We start from the raw sequence: 17231 nt of genomic DNA, 5'->3' as shown, positions 1-17231 counted from the left end.
TTGGGCTTTGACCTGGACTTCCAGTTGAGCTTCAGACTTCGATCTCGGTATCGACCCAAGACTTGCTGATGATAACAAATGAGGATGTTGGATGAGGATCTGAACACCTGGTCTCAAACTCCAGGCTCGCTGATGCCAGGACCCTAAAAGCTCGGCTCGAACTCCAGTCTCGCTAACTAGTGTGCATGGGGGGCAGCTGCCCTCATCCTCGCAGGTCTGCAAGTTTGACTTCCAATTACATCTACATCACTGGCCTTCTAACTTAGAGTCTGGCCAAGCCCTGTAATTCCCCCACATCCCTAATTTCATCCCTGACTCCCTTCTCTGTCCCCAAAACTAACCCTACGAACCTAAGAAGCAACCAAGTCTGAGCCACGATCTTGACAGAGACCAATATGACATGCTAACACATTCTCCCTTGCACACTTCGTTCTCAGGGCTCGAAAGAGACAAGTTTGACAACAAGACAGTGTCCTTTGAAGAGCACATCAAGTTTGAACACAATATGTGGCACTATTTATACTTCATTGTTTTAATCAAGGTCAAGGACCCAACTGAGTACACAGGACCAGAAAGTTACGTCGCACAGATGATAAAGGTGAGCTTTAAAAGGTTAACACTGCCAGTTAGCTACTTTACTTGCTTTGTAACCTGTATCACTAGCCTAGATGCATTGGCTTTGCTGGGGTAAACACCTGTGTGATGGACTGAAGGGCCTCATTCTGTACTATGTGTCTCTGCAATCTTCTGTCCATTCAAGAGTCTGATGAGTGTGGTATAGAAACTGGCCTTGAGCCAGATGGTATGAGTTTTTAGGTATGAAAACTGATGATCCAGGTGATGTGGTTGTGGAGCTTCACCAAAACTTCCACATCCTAACTGCTCTTCAGAAGGTGAGCTGCCATGTGGACCTGCTGAAGATTGCACTCACAGTGTTGTGAGTTCTAGGGTTTTGATCCAGTGATTAGAAGGGGGCAGTGATAGATGCTTCTATCAAGGTTGTATTTCATTTTCAACTTTTTAGCCAACATTCTTATGTCAAATACAAATTCTTTCTTGCTCAATTTTGTGATATGTAGAGTGGTATAGAAATGTAGCGGTTAGTACAACACTTCACAGCGGCTAGCTGTAAGATCAAGGCTCAATTCCCACCACTGTCTGTAAGGAGTTTGTACGTTCTCCCTGTGAAGCATGGGTTTCCTCTGGGTGCTCCAGTTTCCTCCCACACTCCAAAGATGTTTGGTTAGGTTTAGTAAATTTTGGACATGTTACATCAGTTAACCTTTTCATCTTGTTTTTAATCTTTATAAAATCAGAAACAATGTAGTTTGAAGATTTAGCCATTAGGTGGCTTTATGGATCAAGCTGTTGAATTCTGTCTGTGACCTCTCTCACCACCTTCCATACTAAGTCCTTTCATCAGTTGATTGAACAAATAATGAACTCTCTAAAGAATAAAGACTGTGTTTTGTTAGCACAAAGTAGCAGGATTTTTCACATTCCAGATTTTACAAACCAATGTTCTTATTTTTTTTTGGTAAAATGGAATCCAGTTGAATCAATTGAGAAAGCACAGATTTAATAACACTCTCATAAGTTCCAGTACATGGCTAACGGCTGTACATTGGGAGAGAGGAAGAGGTCTGACTTTAGTCTCATTGTCAGATGACAATGTGAGAATTTTCTGTGACATTCTCATTCAAGTGATTTTATGGTAAATTATATTCCCCCTGAATTATTTACATGCATTAGAAGCCACTTATCCTATCTTTCTTTCTAAGTCAATATTGAATTTGAATGCAATTGTAATGACTAAAAAGTGAATATTTGTAGCTTGTTTTGCTAATTTTATGTTGGAATCATGCATGTACAAATTACAATATTAACCTGCCTTTGTTTATATTTTCTAAAACTATAGTTTATTCATAAAATAAGTGGTTATGCAATAGTTATAGATGGCATTATATTTGTTCACCAGTTCAAGCATATCCTTACATTAGCTTACGACATCTGCACGGCATCATTTCTTCATCCCCAAACATTCCAACAGTAATACGTCTGACTGGGCCTGCATTGTTGAACGTATCCATGTGACTCTTTGCAACCAGCACATGAATGGGTGAGATGCACCTTTACAGGGCGAAATGCGGATTCTGCTTGGGTAAGGTCTGTGTGGAGTCATAAGAGACTGCAGATGTTGGAATATGGAGCAACACAAAATGCTAAAGGAACTCAGCAGCTTCTCTGCAAAGGGGTAATGGACTGTGGAGGTTTTGAGTTGAGACCTCATAAGACTGAAAGTTAGAGGGGAGATAGTTGATAAAAAAAATCTTGTAAAGGAGTAAAAGGAGTAGAGTGAGAGCTGACAGATAATAAGTGGATTAGATGAGGAGGGATGATAGACAGATGAGGGAGGGGAGGGTGGGATAGTGCCAGAGGCTGGGAGGTGATAGATGGAAACACACTTTATTCATCTGAATAAAAGGGCATCTACAATTTATCTGGCTTCTCCTTCATCAGCAGTCTACCTACGTTCCTATTAACCACTAGTGATAAAATGCAGGGAAAAGTAATGAGGATGTGATATGGTGCCTCTTTCACGATTTCCAGTCCTTTATTCCACCATCTGTGGTTCATCTCTTGGACACAGATTTAGCGTCCTTTTCGGTCACTTCCACTTAACTAACTTTTTCACCATTTCTTCAAATACCACCTTACTTGTCTCAACGAGATTTGATTCCATGAAGTGCTTTTAATTTTTTTCCTAAGTCAAGACCACAACAAAATGTATGTTGTTACATAACTATTTTATTGCTATTAAACACATAGATTTCTATCATTACAACAGTGATTAGTTAATTCTCTGAATGATACTGTGGTAAGTATCAAGATTATGAAAACTCTTTTATAAGATGCAAGTTGCTTTTTCTTTGGACAAATGAGCAATCGGTTATACTAACAAAAGAAAAGTTCCTGCTTGGTTCTCAAGTCTTAACTGTTAATGCCTCTAATTGGTTACAGGAGAAGAACTTGGATTGGTTCCCTCGGATGCGTGCCATATCTTTGGTCAGTAATGAAGGTGATAGTGAGCAGAATGAAATCAGATGTTTGCAAGATAAATTAGAATCAACCATGTTTCTGGTGGAACAACTGTCAAGTCAGCTTTCGGAACTGAAAGAACAGGTAAGGAAATCTCTTAAAGTTGGCCAATATCCCTCAAACTCTAATACTATCTCAGAGCAAGTTCCTCCTGTTGCCAAAGTACCTCGATGGGACTCGATGGGACCCCAGGAACACCAAATTGGCAAGGAGGTCCTTTCTATTTCACTGTAGACAAAAGATAAATGTTATCTTCACCCTCTGGGCATTAATCTGAAGGTGCAAACAACCTGTCCTGCAGTCATTTATCCCCGCCTAGCTTTAATGGAGTGAAATGCTGGTTCTGAAAAGGTGGGCAGTGTATTGACCCATGTCGATAGCCAGAGTGAGATTGTTACTGAGTACCTTTTGTGACAGTGGAGAAGGTCTTCCCTCAGGTGACTATATCACAACTGATGACCATACGTTTGGATCTAAAATTAAGTGTAAAAAAGATGGGTCAAAGACCTGGAGAAATTTGTCTTGCGGAGGTCAGATTTGTGGAGACCATGCAACTCACACTGTTGGTTGAAGGGAGAGGGATATTAGAAAAGGAAAGGCTGGTAAGGATGAAGCATTGCAGAAGTGGAGGCAAAAGTCCAAAAAGTGTGGTCAGGATATAAACTGTTGTTATTCTATGATGTAGAAACGGTAAAAAGTAAAACATGCCACCAAAGTAAAATGAGAAAACGGACAATACACATCAGATGGAGGGGCAGGTAGTGTTGAAGTGGCAGGGAATCTACAGAAAGACTTGGACAGATTAGGAAAATGAGCAAAGAAGATGGAATACAGCATAGGGAAGTGTAGGGTCATGCAATTTGGTAGGAAGAATACAGGTGTAGACTATTTTATAAATAGGAAGAGAATTCAGAAATCAGAGGTGCAAAGGCACTTGGCTCAGGATTCTCTCAAAGTTAATTTACAGGTTGATTCAGTAATAAGGAGGCAAAGGCAATGTTAGCATTCATTTCAAGAAGACTAGAATTTAACTAGAGCAGTCACAAAATTGCAGCCAGCAGGGTGAGTATTAGTGCATTAGGGATGCAAAATCAAAAAGGGTAGCAGATACAGCACTCAAAAAGTGTTATATCTCAATGCACTGAGTATAAGAAATAAGGTGGATGATCTTGTTGCACTATTACAGATTGTCAGGTATGATGTTGTGGCCATCACTGAATCATGGCTGAAGGATGGTTGTAGTTGGGAGCTGAATGTCCAAGGTTACAGTGTATTGGAGAGATAGGAAGGTAGGCAGAGGGGGTGGCATGGCTCTGCTGGTAAAGAATGGCATCAAATCAGTAGCAAGATGTGACATAGGATCAGAAGATGTGAATCCTTGTGGGTTGAGTTAAGAAACTGCAAGGGTAAAGGGACCCTGACAGCAGTTATATACAGGCCTTTCAACAGTAGCTGGGATGTAGACCGTAGATTATAACAGGAAATAGAAAAGGCGTGCCAAAAGGGCAATGTTATGATAGCCATTGGAAATTTTAACATGCAGATCGATTTGAAAAATCAGCTTGGTAATTGAACTCAAGAGACTGAGTTTGTTGAATTTCTACGAGATGGGTTTTAGAGCAGTTTGTCATTGAGCCTGAAAAACTTAAGGTGATATAAGTAACCCAGACAAGATGAACTGCACCCTAGGGTTCTGAAAGAGGTAGCGTTAGAGATTGTAGAGGCATTAGCAATGATAAAAAATCATTGGACTCTGGCAATGTGCCAGAGAAATGAAAAATTACAAATGTCACTCCATTCAGCAGAAGGCAGCAGAAGGAAATTATAGACCAGATAACCTGACCTTTGATGTTGGAGTCAATTATTAAGGATGAGGTTATGGTAACACAGGACAAGATAGGACAAGGTCAGCATGGTTTCCTTAAAGGAAACTCTTGCCTGACAAACCTGTTGGAATTCTTTGAGGAGATTAAAAGCAGGATAGATAAAGGGGATGAAGTGGATGTTGTATATTTGGACTTTCAGGAGACCTTTGACAAGGTGCCACACATGAGGCTGCTTACCAAGTTAAAAGTCATGGTAATACAGAAAAGTTACTAACATGATTAGAGTTTTGGATGATTGGTAGGAGGCAGTGAATGGGAATAAAAGGATACTTCTCTGGTTGGTTGTCAGTGACTAGATGCCCCACATCTTTTCTGAGATGAGGAGCCCAAAACTGTTCATAATACTCAAGGTGAGGCCTCACCAGTGCCTTATAAAGCCTCAGCATCCTGCTCTTGTATTCTAGACCTCTTGAAATGAATGCTAACATTGCATTTGCCTTCCTCACCACTGACTCAACCTACAAGTTTAGGGTGTTCTGCACAAGGACACCCAAGTCCCTTTGCATCTCAGATTTTTGGATTTTCTTCCCATTTAGAAAATGGGAAGAAATCTGCACATTTCTTTCTACTACCAAAGTGCATGATTATGCATTTTCCAACATTGTATTTCATTTGCCACTTTCTCACATATTCTCTAATCTGTCGTAGCCCTTCTGCAGCCTACCTGTCTCCTCAGCACTACCAGCCCCTCCACCAATCTTCATATCATCCAAAAACTTGGCAACAAAGCCATCTATTCCATCACCTAAATAATTGATATACGGCATAAAAATAAGCAGCCCCAACACCGACTCCTGCGGAACACAGCATCAAAGGTTACGGGGAGAAGGCCGAGGAATGGGGTTGGGGGGGGGGGGGGAAAGCAGTTTCAATAATCACTTCCCAAAGGGAGTTGGATTTGTACGTGAAAAAGAAAACTAAATATCATGGCAATGAGTAGGAGCAGGGACTTCGAAGGGCCAGCACAGCCCTGATGATTGAATGGCCTGTGCTCTGACATGAGTTTTGTTTTGTTCTGTAGATGACGGAGCAGAGGAAGAACAAGCAGCGTCTGGGATTTCTTGGATCCAACACACCTCACGTGAATCATCATGAGACAGCTCATTGAAGACTTTCTGAATTCAGGACCTATTTAAACAGGATAGTAATGATTCTTGACACCATACTTGGAATCAAATGCCTTAATAACTGGATGGAAGCCATTGAGACGGACTCACAAATGGCCAAAGACCTGCTGTCATATCCACCCATTATAGAGCCACTCTGTAGAATGCAGGCTGAGCTTCAATGTTCATGCAATCTGTGTCCACAATGAACACATCGGTGACTCATGGCTGACTACAAGACAGTGACTGACTATTTTTAACTTCATTTCATTCCTTTGGGGGGTGGTGGTGTAAGTATTAGATTTCCATTCCCCGAGGACGTAGTGGGAATGGACATCCTCTTGATTCAGCCACTACAGTCAAAGTACACGTTGAAGCCCGGATGGTGCCTCATGCAGAGATCCTCTTATCTTTGTGGGCAGATGGTGTCACAGATGTGAGAAGGGCAACTAATTTACCAGAGTGTACCACATAGATTGTACTTCCTGCAACTGTCCCTACAACTTCAGGCTATGCTGAGAGCTGTTCATTGAGGATTGCTCCCGCTTCAGCCCTCAATCCAGTGGAGAGTGGTCCTTATGCCCTTTACTTCACCTTGGAGACGATACAGCCACAGAAACCCCAACTCCTGATCTCCATTGTAGCCCCAGTATTGACTGTATGTGAATGCCCCAAATAGTGGTAAATGCCAGTAATACTTAGACAGAGTCATAGAGCACTACAGCACAGAAACAGGCTCTTTGGCCCATCCCGTCCATGCTGATATTCTCTTGTTGGAGATGGTTACAGTCTGTTCCCATGTGGTGTACAGCTTCTTGTCTTGTGTGGTTTGAAGGTTGCCAAAGACTTCTGACACAACTCAGGTCTTGTGCACTCATCCATGGCTTTCCCAATTCCTGCAGTTTTTCCACCCACCACCTGAAAATGGGAGATCAAGGTCCAGCAGGGATGTCCAAGGGCTGCAATGATTGGTCTTTACTTCCATTACACTGGGTCCAACTATACCATGATGGCTCCACCTTGATCCACTTGGTCATATGCTGCTTTAATGTCGAGGCTGGTCATTCACACCTCATCACCGGAATTTGCTTCATCTGCCCAAATCTGTCATGTAGTCTTTGAGCGGAGGCCCACCTCTGAAACCCAACTGAGCATCAGAGGGTCATTAGCCGATAGATATTGTTCAGCAGCACTTCCCATCACTTTGCTGATGAGTATGAGAAGACTGGTCATTGGCCAGGTTAGATTTACCCAACTCTATGTTGATATACATTGGCAGCTTTATCTGTTGTTGAGTAGGTGATGTGCTTGTGGTTCTAATGAAATAGCTCAGCTCAACAAAGGATAAAATAAACAATGAGCTGTGTAAACAACCAGGGTCAACAAATAGTCTGCTGAAGGAAGTCAACGTGTTGAGTCGCTTCTGTTGGGAGGGTAGGAGCTATTGACAGTTCATATGACATAAAACATTGTAGCACAGTACAGGTCCTTTGGCCCACAATGTAGTGCTGACCTTATAACCTACTTTCAGGTCAATCTAACCTTTCCTTCCAACATAACCCTCCATTGTTCTATCATCCATGTGCCTATCAGAGTTTCTTAAATGTCCCTAATGTACCTGCCTCTATCACCACCACAACCCAGCAATCTCTGTGTAAGAAACTTACCTGTAACATCTCCTCTATATTTCCTCCAGTAATCTTTATATTATGCCCCCTAGTATTAGCCTCTCATCCTCCTTCTCTCCAAAGAGAAAAGCCCTAGCTTGCTCAACTGATCCTCATAAGTCATGCTCTGTAGACCAAGCAGCATCCTGGTAAATCTACTCTACACACTTTCTAAAGCTTCCACATCCAGGCGACCAGAACAGGACACAACATTCAAGTATGGTCTAACCAGGGGTTTATGGAGCTGGAAAATTACTTTGAGGCTTCGAGTCAAAACCCTGCATAATTACTTTCCTTCCTCAACACACTAAGTTCCTCCAGCAGATTATTTATTGCTCCAAATTCCAGCATCTGTAGTCTTTTGTGTCTACAGTTCAAACAGGAAGTTGTTGACCCCCACCCCTCCTCCATAGCCTTTGCAGTGTCTGATGTCCTTGGCCATTTCCTTATGCCAAAAGGAGAAAACCAAATGGGCTGGTTTGGATTAGTAATGCTAGACAGAGGCCGAGATGGAATCACTACTTTAGAAGATGTTTGTAAATACTCTTGGGAAAGTGGCGCAGCTGGTAGAGTCACAGCCTCACAGCGCCACACATCCTGGGTCAATCCCAACCTCTGGTGCTGTCTGTATGGAGTTTGCACATTCTCCTCCGTGACCATGTGGGTTTCCTCTGAGTGCTCCAGTTCCACATGCTGGGTTTGGTAGATTAATTAGTTTAGCAGATTAATTGGCCATTGTGTGTAGGCAAGTTTTAGAATCTGGGGGAGGTTGATGAGAATGTGGAGAGAATAAAATGGGGTTAGTTCTTAACCTTGGTGCAGTTAGTACTTTGTGCCTTTAATCCTGAGCACTTCTGTTTCTCACTTGGTTGCAAGATGGTGACCACAGAACAATGGTGCAGTTTAAAAGTAGCCTATGTGGCTACAGGGTCTCTCGTGATCTGCCTGAGGTTATTCTCTGTGCATTTGCTTGTGTTGCCTTTCCACCACTTCTCCTCCACATTCCATCTTCCTGGACACTTTCACCTTGGGGTGAGTTCATGTGTTCTTATCATTAGGTCAGGTCTTTCTGTTGGAAATGATGGAAGAACTCCACGGGACTCCAGCAAACTTCTTCCTGGTAAGAAAACCAGAATTGGGCCAGTGAGGTCTGAAGTACAGATATATTTTATTAACTAAAAGGGCAGTGAAAATCCAAAACACCCTTCTAGGAAGATGTGGACATCAGCATCACTGGCCGCGTCCAAGAGGGGGCTTAGCATCATGCAGATGTTTCTGTAAGAAGGAGAAGAAGAACCATAAATTAATACTTTGACTTTGGGCAAAGTAAAGATAGCATGCAAAGCAGGGGCACAGTGCTGAATAAATGATACCTTTGGAAACTGCAGTAAGTTTCCTTCAACCACTGCACAACTGCACTTCGAGCACGGTCTGAGGTGTAAAGCTCATACAGGACACTGGAGTGGTTTCAGTGAAGAGGAGCAGGGAATAAGTGGCATTAAAAGCAATGGGTACTTTGCATTCTTGGATGGGGCTGGGGAGGCTTGTCACCTACCCAAAGCTGTGCTACTGAGTTTCAGTCACATTTCTTTGACCAAATACTCTCTCACTCTCTTAAAGCCATGCATCTAACCCTTTGATATCAACATGTTTCCAAAGGTACTAAAGTAAAAATAATATTTTTATACTTTGATCCATTAATTTCAAAAGTTGTGTGACATTTAAAATATTAATTTTGGACCTTAATGATAGAACTAATTGTGGGTATCAAAGAACCCGAGGAGCTTTACTTTTCAGAACATGGTATTTGAATGTTCATTTCAACAACTTGCATGAACTGTAAAATAGTGGGGAGCAATGGTTGTTATGAAGCTTTGTAATTGGTGTTATTTGTGTTGCCTTTGCAAAAAGAGAGGTAAAGGTCTCAACTAGCTCTGACTGGATGATGTCTTTGTACCTTTTAAACTAATAAAGCATATCTTTTTCAACGGGGTACCCCGATGGTATGTTGCCTCCCAGATGCCAGGGTCTCAGATCACATCCACACATTTTGGAGAGGGAGGGGGAGCAGCCAGATGTCTTGGTACATATCAGTACCAATGACATAAGAAGGAAAAGCAATGAGGTCCTGAAAAGAGAATTTAGTAAAAGCTGACAAGCAGGACCTCCCAGGTAGTAACTTCTGGATTGCTGCTTGCACCATGCACCAATGAGGGTAGAAACAGGATGATTTGGCAGATAAATGCATGGCTGAGAAGCTGGTGCAGGGGGCAGGGCTTCAGGTTCTTGGCTAATTGAGATCTCTTCTGGGGGAGGTATGACCTGTTCAAAAGAGATGGTTTGCACCTGTACCCAAGGGGACCCAATATTCTCGTGGCCAGGTTTGTTAGAGATATTGGGGAGGGTTTAAACTAACTTGGCAGGGGAGTGGGAACCAGAGTAAAGGGACTCGGGATAGGATGAATGGTAAAAAAATAAAGACAGTGTGCAGTCAGACTGTCAGGAAGGGCAGGCAGGTGATGGGACTCAGTTGCAGCCAACAGGCTGAGTATCAAATCATTAGGGATGCAGAATCAGAAACGATAGCAAATACCATACTCAAGGTGTTGTATCTAAATGTGCATAGTATAAGAAATAATGTGGATGATCTTGTTGCGATATTACAGATTACCATGTATGATATAGTGGCCATCACTGAATCGTGGCTGAAGGATGGCTGTAGTTGGGAGCTAAATGTCCAAGGTTACTCGTTACATCAGAGGGATAGGAAGGTAGGCAGAGGGGGTGGTGTGGCTCTGCTGGTAAAGAATGGCATCAAATCAGTAGAAAGATGTGACATGGGATCAGAAGATGTTGAACCCTTGTGGGCTGAGTTAAGAAACTGCAAGGTTAAAAGGACATTGATGGCAGGCCTCCCAATAGTGGCTGGAAGGTGGACCAACAGGAAATAGAAAAGGCAAGTCAAAAGGACAATGTTATGGTAGTATTGGGAGATTTTAACATGCAGGTTGATTGGGAAAATCAGGTTGGTAAAGGATCTCAAGAGAGTGAGTTTGTTTAATGCCTAAGAGATAGCTTTTTAGATCAGTTTGTCATTGAGTCTTCTAGGGAATCAGCTGTGCTGGATTGGGTGTTATGTAATGAATCACAGGCAATTAGGGAGCTTAAGGTAAAAGAACATTCAGGAATCAGTGATCACAATATGATTGTGTTCAGTTTGAAATTTGATAGGGAGAAAGTAAAGTTGGATGTAGCAGTATTTCAGTGGAGTAAGGGAAAGTACAGTGGTATGAGAGAGGAGTTGGCCAAAGTAAATTGGAAGGAGCTGCAGGCAGGGATGTCAGCAGAGCAGCAATGGTGTGCTTTTCTGGGAAAAATGAGGAAGGTGCAGGATATGTGTATTCCAAAAATGAAGAAATACTCAAATGGCAAAATAGTACAACCGTGGCTGACAAAGCTATTGTAAAAACAGAAGAAAAGGCATACAACAAAGCAAAAATTAATGGGAAGTTAGAGGATTGGGAAGTTTCTTCAAACCAATGGCAAGCAACTAAAAAATCATTAGAAGGGAAAAGATGAAATATGAAAGCAAGCTGGCAAATAATATCAAAGTGGATAGTGAAAGTTTTTTCAAGTATGTTAAAAATAAAAGAGAAATGAGAGTGGATATTAGACTGCTAGAAAATGAGGCAGGAGAAATAATAACGGGGGACAAGGAGTTGACTGATGAACTGAATGAGTATTTTGCATCAGTAAAAACACAAGATACTGGCAAAACTCAGCAGGTCAGACAGCATCTATGGGAGGAGGTAGTGATGAAGTTTTGGGCCGAAACCTTCAGGCCAAAACGTTGTCACTACCTCCTCCCATAGATGCTGTCTGACCCGCTGAGTTCTGCCAGCATTTTGTGTTTTTATTTATTTCCTGCATCTGCAGATTCACTCATGTTGATTTTGCATCAGTCTTCACTGTGGAAGACACCAGCAGTATAAAGGAAGAGAAGTGAGTGCAGTTACCGTTACAAGAGAGAAGGAGGTCAAAAAGCTGAAAGACCTAAAGGTACATAAATCACTCAGACCAGATGAACTGCACCCTAGGGTTCTGAAAGAGGTAGCATTAGAGATTGTGGTGGCATTAGAAATGATCTTTCAAAAATCATTGGACTCTGGCATGGTGCCAGAGGACTGGAAAATTGCAAATGTCACTCCACTCTTTATGAAAGGAGGAAGGCAGCAGAAAGGAAATTATAGACCAGTTAGCCTGACCTCAGTGGTTGGGAAGACGTCAGAGTCAATTACAGATGAGGTGATAGAGTTCTTAGTGACACAGGACAAGATGGTACAAAGTCAGCATGGTTTCCTAGAGGGAAAATCCTGCCTGACAAACCTGTTGGAATTCTTTGAGGAGATTACAAGTAGGATAGACAAAGGGGATGCAGTGGATGTTGTATATTTGGACTTTCAGAAGGCCTTTGACAGGGTGCCACACGTGAGGCTGCTTACCAAGTTAAGAGCCCATGGTATTACAGAAAAGTTACTAACATGCTTAGAGTATTGACTGATTGGTGGGAGGCAGCGAGTGGGAATTAAAGGATTCTTGTCTGGTTGGCTGCCAGTGACTAGTGGTGTTCTGCAGGGATCAGTGCGGGGACCACTTCTTTTTATGCTGTATATAAATGATTTAGATGATGAAATAGATGTCTTTGTTGCCAAATTTTCAGATGATACAAAGATTGGTGAGGGGGCATGTAGTGTTGAGGAAACATGTAGGATGCAGAAGGACTTAGACAGATTAGGAGAATGGGCAAGAAAATGGCAAATGAAATACAATGTTGGAAAATGCATGGTCATGCATGACTAATGTGCTGACTATTTTCTAAATGGGGAGAAAATCCAGGAATCTGAACTGCAGAGGGACATGGGAGTCATTGTGCAGAACACCCTGGAAGTTAACTTACAGGTTGAGTCGGTGGTGAGGAAGGCAAATGCCATGTTAGCATTCATTTAAAGAGGTCTAGAATACAAAAGCAAGGATATGATGCTGAGGCTTTATAAGGCACTGGTGAGGCCTTACCTTGAGTACTGTGAACAGTTTTGGACCCCTTATCTTGGAAAAGATGTGCTGGCATTGGAGAGGATTCTAAGGAGGTTCACAAGGATGATTCCAGGAATGAAAGGGTGATCATATGAGGCACATTTGATGGCTCTGGGTCTGTACTCGCTGGAACTTAGAAGGATGCGGGGGGACCTCATTGAAACCTTTTGAATGTTGAAAGGCCTAGACAGAGTAAATGTAGAAAGAATGTTTCCCATGGTGGGAGAGTCTAGGACAAGAGGGCACAGCCTCAGGATAGAGATACGCCCTTTCAAAACAGAGATGCAGAGAAATTTCCTTAGCCAAAGTGTGGTCAATTTGTGGAATTTGTTGCCGCATGCAGCTGTGGAGGCCACTGGGTGTATTTAAGGCAGAGATTGATAGCTTCTTGAATGGACATCAAATCAAAGGTTACAGGGAGAAGGCTGGGAACTGGGGTTGAGGAAGAGATAGAAAAAAAGGATCAGCCATGATTGAATGTTGGAGCAGGATCGATGGGCCTGTTGGCCTAATTCTGCTCCAATGTCTTATGGTTTTATGGTCCTATATTTAATTAATCAATTATGCCAGGAGCTAAGAATTGATGTGTTAGTTTTGAAGATTGTACTTCTCAAGTTCAAGTTTATTGTCATTCAACTATACACATGTATTTGTATACAGCTGAAACATTGTTCCTCTGGGGCCAAGCCAGACAACACAGTACATATAGTCACACACAACACATACAGTTACTATAAAGCAAAATGCCAATACAAATAGTATTAGTACAAGTCCCTGAGAGAGACAGCCTGAAGACTGATGGTTCATGGGATGTTGTCCTGGAGCCATGTTTCTGTAAGAATAAGCACGCAGCAGTTCCTCATCTCACGTTGGGTCAGCTACAACATTAATCCAGTTTGTTTAATCACTGTTACCCACCCCAAAGGTTAATTTGTAAGTTGTGTCTGTGGTAAGGAAGGCAAACGGATTGTTAGCATTTATTTCAAGAGGACTAGAATATAAAAGCAAGGCTGAAATGCTGAGACTTTATAAAGTACTGGTGAGACCTCACTGGAAGCATTGTGAGCAGTTCCTGGCCCTTTATCTTAGAAAGGATGTGCTGAAACTGGAGATGGTTCGAAAGAGGTTCACAAAAAGTTATCCCAGGATCAAATGGCTTGTCATATGAAGTATGTTTGATGGCTCTGGGCCTATATTCACTGGAATTCGGTAGAATGAGGGGTGGCCTCATTGAAACCTATAAAATGGTGAAAGGCCTTGTTAGAGTGGATGTAGAGAGGGTGCTTTCTATAGTGGGAGAGTCTATGACTAGTGGATGCAGACACAGAATAGAGGGGCGTCCTTTTAGAACAGAGATGAGGAGGAATTTCTTTAGCCAGAGAATGGTGAATCTGTGGAATTCTTTGCCACAGGCAGCTGTGGAGACCAACTCTACGTATATTTAAGGCAGAGGTTGATAGATTCTTGATTGGTCAGAGCATAATTCTTCTATACTCTAATAAATAAAATCTTGGATAGTATTCATTAGAGTATAGAAGAATGAGAAGGGATTTCATTGAAACATTTCGAATGTTGAAAGGGTTGGACAGAGTAGATGTGTAAAGGCTGTTTCCCTTGGTGGGTGAGTCCAGGACAAGTGGTCACAATCTTAGAATTAGAGGGTACCCATTTAAAACAGAGATGAGGAGAAATTTTTTTAGCCAGAGGGTCGTGGATTTATGGAACTCGTTGCTGCATACAGCTGTGGAGGCCCAATCAGTGAGAGTGTTTAAGGAGGAGATTGATAGGTATCTAATTAGTCTGGGTATCAAGGGATATGGGGAAAAAGCCAGAAATTGGAACTAGATGGGAGAATAGTTTAGCTCATGGTGGAGTGGCGGAGCAGACTCGATGGGCCGAATGGCCTACTTCTGCTCCTTTGTCTTGTGATCTTGTGATGAGGAATATGGGGAGAAGGTAGGAGATTGGGGCTGAGAGGAAAATTGGATCAGCCATGATGAAGTGGCAGAGCAGATCTGATGGGCCTAATGGCCTAATTCTGCTCCTATATCTTATGATCTTATAAGTATCCACCTTCATGTTAGAGTGGCACAGAGGCTTGCTTGTTACCATGGGGGAATTTCCTCAAGGCCTCGAGTATGTTCTGGATAGTTTAGAATTGTTTATTATCACTCTTCAGTCCGCAAGTGTGAAGGAGAAGGAAATGATTGTTACTCCAGATCCAATGCAGCATCAAAACACAATCAATATAAATGCATTGAGATAACTGTGTTCTAATTTAAAGTGTAGAGTGGGCATCATGAAGTACAGTAATATTGCATTTGTACAATAATACCATCAATCAATAAACCACCTTCGGAAAAGGGAAAAAGAGGACATGCAGCTTAGAGTTGAGAAAGGTTGCAGAACAGTTGGAACAACATGCAGAAGGAAACGCTGGAGATTAGTCTGGGGACAGACTAACCTTTCTGTTGGAATTTGGCCAGTTGGTCCTTCAGCAAGATGATCTGCCCACCTCCACTCTTCTCACTTCTACCATTGGGAAGGAGGTACAGGAGCACTAGCTCTGACAGCACCAGGTTCAGGAACAGCCAGTGGTGGATAACTTCACAACTACAATGCTGAACTGATTCCCCAGTCTCCAGACTCACTTTAAAGAACTCTTTAGAACCGATGTTCTCAGTATTATTTTTATTTGCAGTTTGTCTTATTTTTAACACATCACCAGATCAGGGGTTAACAGAAGCCACTGTAGTCGGAAATCTTCCTTTTTAAAGTGGGCACTGGGCCAGCGATTAAACATCACCTGTTTTTTTTGTATTTTTTCTCCATTTACAAAATAGTCACCCTTTAATTTCTTCTACCAAGGTGCATGACCATACACTTCCCAACACTGTATTCCATCTGCCCATTTCTTTGCCCATTCTCCTGATTTGTCTGAGTCCTCCTGTAGCCTCTCCACTTCCTCAAAACTACCTGCCCCTCCACCTATCTTCATATCGTCTGCAAATTTTGCAACAAAGCAATCAATTCCATCGTCCAAATCATTGACACATAATGTAAAACGACCTGGTCCCAACACAAACCCCTGGGGAACACCACTGGTCAACAGCAGCCAACCAGAAAGGGCTCTCTTCATTCCCACTCTGCCAATCAACCACTGCTTTATCCCTGCTAGCATCATTCCTGTAATATTATGTGCTTGTAGTTGTTAAGGGCTTTCTGAAAATATAAATACACAACATCAACCAATTCTCCTTTGTCTATGCTGCTTGTTACGTACTGGATTGCAAAGTGGAAGTCACGTGCCCTAATACCAAAGGAACTTTGCTCAGCTTGCTGTTAGTCCTCAGGCTGCTTGTTCTGCCTGGGCATCAGGCTGACTTCCCAGGTTAACCACATGTTTCCTGCCCAGCATTCCACCTTACTGATTCAAAGCCTGTCCCCTACCTCGCTGCCCAGTGTTTCGCCCCTCTGAATCAAAGACCATTCCTCTACCCCACTGGTTAGAAGCCTGATCCTCCGCCCATCCTGTCCAGCATTTCACCTTACTAAGTCAAAGACCATTCCCCTACTACTCCGCCAGGTGTCAAAGCCCGTTCTCCTACTCATCCTGTCCAGCGTTTCACCTCACTAGATCGAAACCCGTTCCCTTGCCCGTCCTGCGCAATGTTTCAGCTCTCTGGGTCGAAACCCGTTCCCTTACCCGTCCAGCACAGTGTTTCAGATCTCTGGGTCGAAACCCGTTCCCTTACCCGTCCAGCACAGTGTTTCAGCTCTCTGGGTCGAAACCCGTTCCCTTACCCGTCCAGCACAGTGTTTCAGCTCTCTGGGTCGTAACCCGTTCCCTTACCCGTCCAGCACAGTGTTTCAGCTCTCTGGGTCGAAACCCGTTCCCTTACCCATCCTGCACAGTGTTTCAGCTCTCTGGGTCGAAACCCGTTCCCTTGCCCGTCCTGCACAGTGTTTCAGCTCTCTGGGTCGAAACCCGTTCCCTTGCCCATCCTGCACAGTGTTTCAGCTCTCTGGGTCGTAACCCGTTCCCTTGCCCATCCTGCACAGTGTTTCAGCTCTCTGGGTCGAAACCCATTCTCTTACCCGTCCAGCACAGTGTTTCAGCTCTCTGGGTCGAAACCCATTCTCTTACCCGTCCAGCACAGTGTTTCACCTCACTAGATCGAAACGACTTCCCTTACCCATCCAGCCCCAAACATCGCTGCTCTTCTGCTGCACCCAAACCATCAGTGATTCTCTGCAGCTGTCCCATGAACACTCATTCAGGCTCATCTCCAATCATTCATCACCTTCATCTTTGATGAATGCATCTTTCACTTTGCTCACATCAACCTTAACCACCTTGTAGTTTCTGATCCTACTTC

The 17231-nt window shown here is 42.9% G+C and overlaps 1 protein-coding gene across 1 annotated transcript in view; it reads left to right on the top strand.

Moving 5' to 3' along the window:
• itpr2 (inositol 1,4,5-trisphosphate receptor, type 2) overlaps nt 1–9746 on the top strand; it is a 308708-nt gene extending 298962 nt beyond the window's left edge. The window contains exons 55-57 of the mRNA XM_059987723.1: nt 438–598; nt 3022–3183; nt 6007–9746. Of these exons, the coding sequence (XP_059843706.1) occupies nt 438–598; nt 3022–3183; nt 6007–6093 (410 nt within the window). The 3' untranslated portion in view covers nt 6094–9746. The remainder of the gene's footprint in view (nt 1–437; nt 599–3021; nt 3184–6006) is intronic.
• The last annotated feature ends 7485 nt before the right edge of the window (nt 9747–17231 follow it).

This window comes from Hypanus sabinus, chromosome 13 (genome assembly GCF_030144855.1).
Source record: "Hypanus sabinus isolate sHypSab1 chromosome 13, sHypSab1.hap1, whole genome shotgun sequence".
Lineage (NCBI taxonomy): Eukaryota > Metazoa > Chordata > Chondrichthyes > Myliobatiformes > Dasyatidae > Hypanus > Hypanus sabinus.
Note: the sequence above shows the minus strand (reverse complement) of the source record. Positions and strands in the feature narration are given on the sequence as shown.